This window comes from Lytechinus pictus, chromosome 17, assembly GCF_037042905.1.
Source record: "Lytechinus pictus isolate F3 Inbred chromosome 17, Lp3.0, whole genome shotgun sequence".
Taxonomy (NCBI): Eukaryota; Metazoa; Echinodermata; class Echinoidea; order Temnopleuroida; family Toxopneustidae; genus Lytechinus; species Lytechinus pictus.
The window spans coordinates 13,944,711-13,955,862 of record NC_087261.1 but is presented as its reverse complement, the minus strand read 5'-3'; the positions used below and the strand labels follow the sequence as shown (position 1 = coordinate 13,955,862).

The 11,152-nt window shown below is 37.0% G+C and overlaps 1 protein-coding gene across 3 annotated transcripts in view; it reads right to left on the bottom strand.

The window, feature by feature from the left end:
• Window positions 1-4,275: 4,275 nt before the first annotated feature.
• LOC129279874 (sodium-dependent lysophosphatidylcholine symporter 1-like) overlaps window positions 4,276-11,152 on the bottom strand; it is a 28,078-nt gene continuing 21,201 nt past the window's right edge. For all 3 annotated transcript variants that reach the window (XM_064111866.1, XM_064111867.1, XM_064111868.1), the window contains exons 11-14: window positions 8,938-9,053; window positions 7,937-8,074; window positions 6,746-6,922; window positions 4,276-6,488 (exon numbers count right to left, since the gene is read on the bottom strand). In XM_064111866.1, the coding sequence (XP_063967936.1) occupies window positions 6,386-6,488; window positions 6,746-6,922; window positions 7,937-8,074; window positions 8,938-9,053 (534 nt within the window). In that variant the 3' untranslated portion in view covers window positions 4,276-6,385. The remainder of the gene's footprint in view (window positions 6,489-6,745; window positions 6,923-7,936; window positions 8,075-8,937; window positions 9,054-11,152) is intronic.

Genomic DNA, 11,152 nt, shown 5'->3' with positions numbered 1-11,152 from the left:
CTGCTACTACTCAAGCCATATTCAGCTCATCTCAAGTGGTTTTAATACAGTCCTTTTCAGGACTTCACTCACTTCCAAGAAAAGAATACTTCTAATTTCCTCTTTCCATTTCAATCTTTCTTCCTGTATTTCCTTCCCTTCTTCATATCACATATGGTGAATTGTAAACCTTCTCCACGTTATAGTAAATAGTAGTAAGCTCTGATTGGCTAGATTGGTACCGCGTGACCTCCCTTCAAAAAGTTATATTGTACATATGTACAATATAACTTTCGATTTTTAGAGGGTAAAACCCGTGTTAAATGAATGGGGAGAACATTGATTAATGGCAATGTGCAATTAGCCAGTAAGCCCTGCATGTCTGAATTTACTAATCGCATGCAATGCGTTGAATCTTAAATTTTATAGTGATGTCACCTTTTCCTGACCCGTGCAAGGTACATTATGGATGGTAAATTTTGGATTGTACATGTGCAACAGTACATATGTTTGACATTCAGCCTCCCACTTGCTCGCCAAGTAGGCGTTGTACAATTTAATATAATAATTAGTGAACGTTCTATTATACAATACTACTGGACTATATGAACTCCAAAATACCTCGTGCAGCTCTATTTCACCTCGGCCTTCGTGAAATAAACCTGCACTCGGGATGATTTTATATTTGTCGTACATATAACCCAGTATATTGTACACTATAATGTTATGTCATGTCCCACAGTGTGCACACATTATCGTCACACTATTAAATTTGAGCATTCAAACAGTGTGAATCACATTGTGCTTAGTCGACTATGTGAACACACTGTGAACCCTCACACTGTCAAGTTTCCACAGTTTAGAATCATTTTCCCCACGGATTAATTCGAGCGTTTTTAATAGTGTGACTCAATCTGTACATAAAGTCCAAATAAATGCTTAAATCTGTACTCAGGGGCGTAGACAACGGGGGGGATGAGGGGGATGCATCCCCCCCACCTCACAAGGTGGGGGGGATGGCATGTACAATCATCCCCCCCAGGTTTTGGGGAATAATATTTGGTTACTTAATAAGTCATAATGATGATAATAATAGTAATAATAATAATGATAACAATTATAATATTAATAATAATTATGATGATGATAATAATAATCCTCATCATTATTGTAATTGTGTTTATTGTTATTAGCCGCATTCACACGGTGAAAGCCAATTCAGACGGTGAAAAAAAGAAAATCTTACAAGTATTTTGTGGTTATATGTCTGTCCATTCAAGGCGTAGTATGTGTGTGGTGCGCGCACCCGTGTGTGTGTGTGTGTGTGTGTTTTTTTTTTTTACAATGATCTTTTTAATAAAGGAATATTTAGCGTTGATCAAATCTTTGATAATGGCCACTTGAAGCCTGTGACTTTTTTTCAAAATCTCCGTATTACCGCAAATCAACTTCTCCAAATAATAGATATTGTGCACGTTATACCAGCAAGCTGGAAATTTTTTTAATAGTTTAATAAAGTTTAAAAAAATTGATTTGGTAGACTTTGGGATAAGTATGAATATTGGAAAACAGGAAACAGCTTTTGAAGTAATTAAATCAAAAACAATTTATAACTTGTTTATTACTAAGCTACAAGAGCTATACAAGTTAACACTTAAGGATGGTCACAGTGATTTTGATTTTACTGATGTAGAAATTTGTAAATTATTTGAATATATCAGGAGTACAACTCTTATAAGAAAACAAAGGGAATTTCAGTTTATGCTTTTACATGGAGCAATATATACAAAAGAACATTTGATGAGATTTGGTTTCGTGGGAGATAATTATTGTTCGTTTGGTTGTACAAAAACTGAATCGTACTTTCATATACTCATGGATTGCATAAAAGTTAAACCTCTTTGGCAATTTTGTATTGATCATTTTCGTTTAGCTGAATTAAGAACTTTGAATTGGAGGGAAATATTCTTAGGGTTACCTGGAAATTCTTGTAGAATTAAATGTGTCAATTCTGTTATTCTTTTTATTAAATATGCAATTTTTAATTCCAGAGCTGAAGGCCGGGTACCGTCATTTATTAAAATACACAAATATATAACGGGTTGTATAGAAGAAGAAAGACGCCTGGCAACGAAGTCAGGCAAGTTAAGTTTACATTTGCAGAAATGGGATGAACTGAAGGTGAAAAGGGATTTGAATGTGAACAGGTGGGATGTGTCTAGTGTGGTGCGAGTGTGAATCCTGGTGTGAATGTTGATGTTTTTTTTCTTTTTACTAGTTCTTTTCAATTTCCCCTTCTCTTGTATCAATATGATTTGCAGGGTTTTTTTTCTTTCTGTATCCTATTGCGCCAAAATGTTAAACGTTCATTATGCAGATTTGTATATATTATGTTTGTTTACGTATGCGTGGTATGTGCATGTGTGTATGGGTGTTAAGGTGTTAAGGTGGGTGTGTGTATGTGTGTATAATTATGTAAAGTTATGTTGAAGCTTGATTTAAAGTGGGATGCAATGATAATACATTTAGGTTGATTTCTGTTTTCCTGCAAATCATTTATATAGCCATTTAACATTAATTATTATTGAAATACATAGAGGGTTGGGGACTCAGTTGAGTTATTTTTTTTTCAGATATAAAAGTATAATTTTAAGGAGTTTCATTCCGTCCTTATTTGCTTCAGTTCTTGGTAAATATATATGTACTTTTTTGCATATCCTTGTTGATATGAAATGAAGATTTGTATTTTTTTTTTGTATTTATCTGCAGTTTATGTAATTCATTTGAATGAAATCCTTAATAAAAACATATTGAAAAAAAAAAAGTTAGTATGTGTGTGTGTGCGTGCGCGCTTGTGTGTGTTATTTTACCTCATTAAGTATGCATCAGATTGCACGATTTCAAGTTCAAAATTGCAAAAGCTCCCTACCGTGGGAGGGGGGACACCCCCCTCCCACACCCTCCCCCCGCTCGGTCGCTTCGCTCCCTCGCTCGGGCGCTTTGCGCCCTCACTAGCGTTGGCAGCCCAGTCATCCCCCCCAGGTGTACGAACCTGTCTACGCCACTGGTACATATTGTACTAAGTACTAAGTTTGTAACTAAGTTTGTGCCCACACTGAACACTCAACACTGTCAAGGTGTCCACAGTGTACAATTGTTTTCACACTGTTTAATTTGAGCATTTTTACAGTGTGAAACATCTTCACATAGCCCACTAGGTGAACACACACACTCTCGAGGTGTCTAACAGTGTAGAGTTATTTTCACACTGTTTAATCAAAGCATTTTTACAGTGTGAAACATCTTCACATAGCCAACTAGGTGAACACACACTCTCGAGGTGTCTACAGTGTAGAGTTATTTTCACACTGTTTAATTCAAGCTTTTTTTTTACAGTGTGAAACATCTTCACATAGCCCACTAGGTGAACACACAAACTGTCAAGGTGTCTACAGTGTAGAATTATCTTCACACTGTTTAATTCAAGCATTTTTACAGTGTGAAACATCTTCACATAGCCCACAAGGTGAACAAACTGAACACACTGTCGAGGGGCCACAGTGTAGACTTATTTTCACACTGTTTAATTCAAGCAATTTTACAGTGTGAAACATCTTCACATAGCCAACTAGGTGAACACACTGAACACACACTCTCGAGGTGTCTACAGTGTAGAGTTATTTTCACACTGTTTAATTCAAGCTTTTTTAGAGTGTGAAACATCTTCACATAGCCCACTAGGTGAACACACAAACTGTCAAGGTGTCTACAGTGTAGAATTATTTTCACACTGTTTAATTCAAGCATTTTTACAGTGTGAAACATCTTCACATAGCCCACTAGGTGAACACACAAACTGTCAAGGTGTCTACAGTGTAGAATTATTTTCACACTGTTTAATTCAAGCATTTTTACAGTGTGAAACTTCTTCACATAGGGAGCCCATAAGGTGAACACACACTCTTGCGAGGTGTCTACAGTGTAGAATTATTTTCACACTGTTTAATTCAAGCATTTTTTACAGTGAAAATCTTCACATAGGGTGCCCACTAGGTGAACACACTGTGAACACTCAACACCGTTGAGGTGTCCAGTGTACAATTGTTTTCACACTGTTTAATTTGAACAGGGTGAATCACATCTTTGCACAGTGTGAACACTCTGTGTTAACACTGTTCTTTCCAGCAGGAGTTTCAATAGCTTTTAACAATAAGTGAACTCACTGACGAGAAATCTCCATGAAATGCTCGCCAAGGGTTTTTTTAAATCAAGCAATATTTTTCAAAACATTTGGAATAACATATATATGTTGTGTGTTTATAAATTTTCTGCCTTTTCACGACCATACATTTCATAATCATTTATCAACATATTTTCCAGATACAAATAAACAAATTCAAAATGGCACTGATATTCAAAATGTACAAATTTCATTTTTTTGTGACTGTACACTGTAACTTATAATAAGCAAAGATTATCAATAAATTATCACCAAAACAATGTAGGATACATTCATATAAAGCTAGAAATGTTATATTGATGGAGGCCTAAAAATAAAAAAAAGCAAAATGAGAGAAGAAACGAAACTGAAAATAAGAAAAAAATATAAGAAAAAAATCGGGGAATAACTCCAATGATAGCTAATTTTTGTGACCTCACAAATGTGAATGAAATGTCTAAATCATATTTCTCTACAGAAAGCTAGGTAAATCGATACATACTTGTTTTATACGTGTCCTAAATGCATTTAAGCTCAGACATACCTGTAAGTTTAAATGACTAAGTTGAAGTTATATTTGTAGTTTTGCTTTGAAATATTTACATCATAAAAATAATTTGTAATAAATATGATGGACATTACGTGACAATAATGCCCCCTTAACAGAAGGAAAAACATTCGATTGGATTATGAAGTATAGCCTTTGAATTGGGAAAATGCTGGAGAGGGAAATTATGTGTACAATGATTGTACATCACGCTGTGGCAACATACAGTCCAGGGCCACTTGATGCAATGCAACAATGTTTTTTTTTTCTTATTATTCAAATCAACCTTTTGTTTGGTTGGACTTACTTTATGAAACGGCCCCCGGTTTAGTTTTGTTTAGAACCAGGCCGCCATGACACCATGGCAACTGACGTTATCGCTTCGGTACTCTATTGATATAACGGCAAAGTTACCATAGTGGTAACTCCTTATGAAACCCGCTCATTTTCTCTAGGGCATTCGATAGAGAGTTTTTGCTCCATGACACACGGGACGAATCAAGAACATAGAAAAATGTCAATTGCCCTTCATGAACAACCAAGAAGTCTTTGTCCAAAAGTGGTGAATCAAAACAGCAGCTACATCCCGGACTCTGGATAAAATGATTTGCAATTTTTTGTCAGCTCAAACTTTGGACGAAACTGCTGTTTCTTTTCACCAATTTTCTACAAAGACCTGCCAGCTGTTTTGTTTTGTCATTTACTGCGTTCTTGAATACGTCATGCATCGCGCAGCGAAAACTCCATATTGCTGTCTAAATTTACGTCGATAATACAATGTAAAGATAACAAAATGAGCAATATATAATATAGAACTTAAAAAGCACTTTGAATTATCCAATAGTCCATCTACAGGGCAAAATCATATATACGAAAAAACAAAACAAAAAACATTGATTAAAAGTTGAACTCTATAGGTTTATATAACCAATAGTTGCACATTTTGATCTAAATACAACTTACTTTTATGTAGAAAAACCCCCTCCAAATCACGAAAATACCTCTTCGATCGTCATAATCGTGTTAGAGGAATCATACGAGAATATAACATTTCATACTAACACGGAATGTTATATTCGATGCTTTTCTCCATTCCCAATATTAAAATAAATTGTTTTCATTGTTATTAGACGAAATTCGTTGAATACAAAATGTGTATTTATTTCCACCAACGACTACTCGTCAAGGTTGATTTTAACTTGACATTATTATAAACGACCATAATTTTACAGAAATTCTACTGATGTTTGAACAAATCCATGTCGTCTTAGTGAAATACCGACATTGTATTTGTAAAATCAATCATTTTCCAAAGATCCCATGAATATTCCTCTATTTTAATTCCCTATTAAACTATTCGTCAACTGTAACAATATTCTAAATGTACTCTACAGGTGATTAAAGCAAGTTATATTTTTAACGACCTTCACCTATTTTGTCTAAAATTGCATAGCTATACATAATATTGCGACTTCTGCAAAATACACCCCCCCCCTCAAAAAAAAAAAAAATTACACTAAGTATTTTCGTAACCTATATATGCAGGTGAACAACTTGGGTTTAAATAACACATCGAATATTGCAATGAAATTAATCTACATTTAGTATATCAATTCAGAATGCCGACGTATGTTGTGATGTTACATGACGACGGTCGTAGAGTATGTTCGTATCGATCGGGTACGATCACGAGCTTCCTTTGATCGTAGTACCGTCGTTCGTCGTCTCTCATCTTTGTCGTCCCTGAAAAGCAAATCACAATATAATGAAAAGATATTTATAAAACAACACAGACAAAAATAACTTCATGAAGACATATTAACGATATCAAAGTAGAGGTTTAAAGTTCGTGTGGGCCTCCATTTAATTAGCATCTACGGTATATTTAGTAGGTTTCATCATGTTTAAAGATTCCGCATCATGGGCTAGCTCGTGAAATCTATTAAAGTCCCCTATCACAATTGGCTTTGTGAACTTTGAAAGATAAATAATTTGTTTACCTCCAGATTTCGAGGATGGTTTTATTCTTTTTCCTCTGTTCTTCCGTGATGGGGTAAAATGCTAGCGAGATGAATCCTACGATTGTACACCCGACGGGCACGGCTGACACGAGAAGTCGGAGGGTGAAGGCGACCGACTCGGGCTGTTCACATGCTCCCGACTCGTAGCCAGATGCGCTTCAAAGATTCAAGATTTAAAAATTAATTTTATTCCGATGGATTACGACAAGGGGGAGGCGCCAGGATATTTTGAACGATGGTGAAGGGGTTAGGGAGTAATAGGACATAAATGTGACATTTGTTTTTGTATCATTTAATCACAGGGGTCACTAGCGTACCTAAGGGGGGGGGGGGGACAGCGACGAGTCACAACACATGCAAGGGACGTACCCCTGCCCCCTGACGAGTCAAAACTGATCCCTGACGTGCCACAAATAAGTGGCCCCCTCTTTAGAACTTGAAGACGTTTTTTTTTTTTTTTTTTTTTTTGCTTATCAAAATTTTTTCTGGTACGAAATCCTTTATTTGTGGTTGAAGACATTTTTTTTTGCTTGTCAAATTTCTTGGCGGTCGAATTTGCCCCCCCCCCCCTTTGGAAAATCCTGGGTACGCCACTGACAGGGGTGTACAGTTAAAGGACCCTGAACTCCCAGTTTTTATGCTCTTCTTTCTCCCCTATTCCCCCTTAATTTCAGTACTTGAAATATTCTAGGGAGTGGTCAACCCCGTTCCCCCCATGACGCCTCCCTGAATACGTAAAAGGTGTGTAGCGGCACATTTTTAAATACACATGAATATGGATTCCCCCCCTCCCCCCGACTAACAACATACACAATACACAGTGAAGCAAGTAAAATAATATGTAAGTCTCAATTGAATGGGGAATGAAATTACAGATTTAAGGTAATCTTGGGTGATCGGACCTTTGGTTAAGATAAAGGAGGAAATAGAAGAAAAAAAAGATAGGGGGTGGGGGTTAAACTGAAAAAAAGGAAAGTGTAACTACTAGTCTCATTTAGGTGGAGGATTTGGAAATAATTTACACATGTTAAGTGTATTGAGGCATATATGCATGGCTATTTAAAAGGGTTTTTGCAGAAAATAAGGATTAATTTTGACATTTTATGAACGAATCACTCTTGCCACCGTAAATCTTTTGCTTTACACATTATATCATAAAGACTGACTTACCCCAGGGCTAATGTCGAAACCGCCAGTGCACATCCCGCTCCCATCTTAGTGAACATAACGAAGAACGAGTAGAATACAGCTTCGTATGTATTTCCTGTCTTTATGACGAAGTCATCAATGACATCGGGAACCATTGACCTTGAAAGAAAGTAATTGTATTTTCAAGTTATAATATCAACTTAGTCTTGTGGCTTCTAAATAACATCTAGTCGATGCCGCTATTAATCTCTGAGTCGAACTCGATATCAAGAGACACAAAAAGGCAAGAGTGATCGCTCAGAGATTTAGATCGATATTGCTGCCAGTGGCGGCGTATCGGGCAAAAGTTGCCAGCGAGCGAAGTGAACGAGCAAAAATTTCACAATTTTTATCTGAAAATTCTAATCTTATGACAGATTTCAGCATAATATTAAAAAATAATTACATTTTGCCCTTCTCTCTTTACTTTTCTAGCTTTTTCTCGGTGGTGACTTTTTTGGGGGGTGGGTGGGCAAGCGCCCCAAGCCCCCCCCCCCCCCCCCATTTGTACGCCACTGATTGCTGCTTTCACACAATCCAATCTGTTACCAAATTGGTCTCCCTTTGCGAAAGAAATGAATCACGGAGACAGAATCATTTCCCTGTGATATATAGCGGCAATCCTATAGTCATCAGCAAATTTAGCATTGCAGGGAGGCTAAATTAATGTGTTTTTTTCATGATGCTTTGATGAAACACGTGTATGATTAGCCTGTCGCCATGCAGGCGCCGGGCGGCGACCTAGATATCGACAGTCAGTCGGAGAAGAAAACGTTCCTTACTGGATAAGGTTCAGGTATGGTCACAAAATAATATTGACATCATAAAAAGATGACGTTAAAAAATACTCGAAAAAAAAAGTTTCATATTTCTTGTTTTGAGGTCAGTAGGCCTATATCAAATCGTAATTTAGTCAGCGGTTCGCGCTCGCATCGTTTCGTTTTAAAATATGGCACTGCTATCGAAGTTAGATATGAACTTACCACGGTACAAGCATAACCACAGCGACAGCATTTCCCGCCAATACACCGAAAACATAAAGAGCCCAAGCGTTACCAGGAGGGAGGAAGGCGTGTCCTAAGAACATAGGGATGTTTGCCTGTGTTTCAATTATAATAACAATAATAATAATAAATAATAACAATAGTAATGATATTCAGAATAATATTGATAATCTTATTCAATACATAAACAAGATTTGCATAGCACACTTTCCATCTTAATTAGATTCGAACTTTTAACAATCGATACAATATATTAATGGTTGCATGTAAAAAAAACACTCTTGCACAGGTTTCCCCGAAAGGTGGTTGCTGACGTATGGGTTTTCAGACTCTGTGAAAGAGAATTCTGCATGGTCGGCCCTGAAATGATAGAATTACTTTTACCAAAAAGCTTCGAGCAAAAAACATTTGACTTTGACACAGATATAAAAATTTTCACCTAGATGTCGACACAACATCGGTATTTTATAGATGGCAAATATAGCGATCTTCAACGCTTATATATAAGCGTCGAAATTTGTAGCCATCTCCTTGTATTAGTCTATATTATACGACGTGTCAAATTGTAGCGAACTAGTTCGCTATTTCCAGATCTCCTCTATATATATATACACGACGGGAAATTGTAGCGAACTAGTTCGCTATTTTCCAGATCTCCTGTATATACATACGATGGGAAATTGTAGCGAACTAGTTCGCTATTTTCCAGATCTCCTCTTAACGACGGGAAATTGTAGCGAACTAGTTCGCTATTTTCCAGATCTCCTCTATATACATACGATGGGAAATTGTAGCGAACTAGTTCGCTATTTTCCAATTCTCCTCTATGTATACGATGGGAAATTGTAGCGAACTAGTTCGCTATTTTCCAGATCTCCTCTATATATATATACACGACGGGAAATTGTAGCGAACTAGTTCGCTATTTTCCAGATCTCCTGTATATACATACGATGGGAAATTGTAGCGAACTAGTTCGCTATTTTCCAGATCTCCTCTATATATATATACACGACGGGAAATTGTAGCGAACTAGTTCGCTATTTTCCAGATCTCCTATATATACATACGATGGGAAATTGTAGCGAACTAGTTCGCTATTTTCCAGATCTCCTCTTAACGACGGGAAATTGTAGCGAACTAGTTCGCTATTTTCCAGATCTCCTCTATATACATACGATGGGAAATTGTAGCGAACTAGTTCGCTATTTTCCAATTCTCCTCTATGTATACGATGGGAAATTGTAGCGAACTAGTTCGCTATTTTCCAGATCTCCTCTATATATATATACACGACGGGAAATTGTAGCGAACTAGTTCGCTATTTTCCAGATCTCCTGTATATACATACGATGGTAAATTGTAGCGAACTAGTTCGCTATTTTCCAGATCTCCTCTATATATATATACACGATGGGAAATTGTAGCGAACTAGTTCGCTATTTTTCGGATCTCCTCGATATATACACGATGGGGAATTGTAGCGAACTAGTTCGCTATTTTTCGGATCTCCTTTATATGTACACGACGGAAAATTGTTGCAAACTAGTTCGCTATTTTTCGGATCTCCTCTCTAAAATATAAAACATGGCAAACTAGCGAACTAGTTGACAATTTTTCTGATCTCTTCATATACACGAGGGGGCCGGAAATCGTAGCGAACTAGTTCGCTACAATTTCCCCTCGTCTATATATCGAGGAGATCCAAAATAGCGAACTAGTTCGCTAAAATTCCAATCGTATATATCGAGGAGATCCGAAAAATAGCGAACTAGTTCGCTACAATTCCCACTGGTGTATATATCGAGGAGATCTGGATATAGCGAACTAGTTCGCTACAATTTCCCCTCAGGCGCGGATCCAGGAGGGGGCCGAGCCGGCCCCGGCCCCCCCCTATTTTTTGACAACCTGCAGAAAAAGTGTACTCTTTAACTTGATAGAAACTATGAAAAACAGAAAGAAAAGTAAGAAAGAGGTATCATACCCATGATGTGTAATTTACAACCTCGTAACGGCCGGCCAACCCCGAAAGGAAACAATAAAAGGGTGAAGGGGAGAATTAGAAAATAAACTTTATATAAAAAATTTCGCTCGCGCTTCGCGCTCGCATTGATTGTGTAATGAATCCCATTCAAGAGGATTAAATGGCACTTATACATCCAGATCTGAAATCAATTTTGCACACAATATTTTA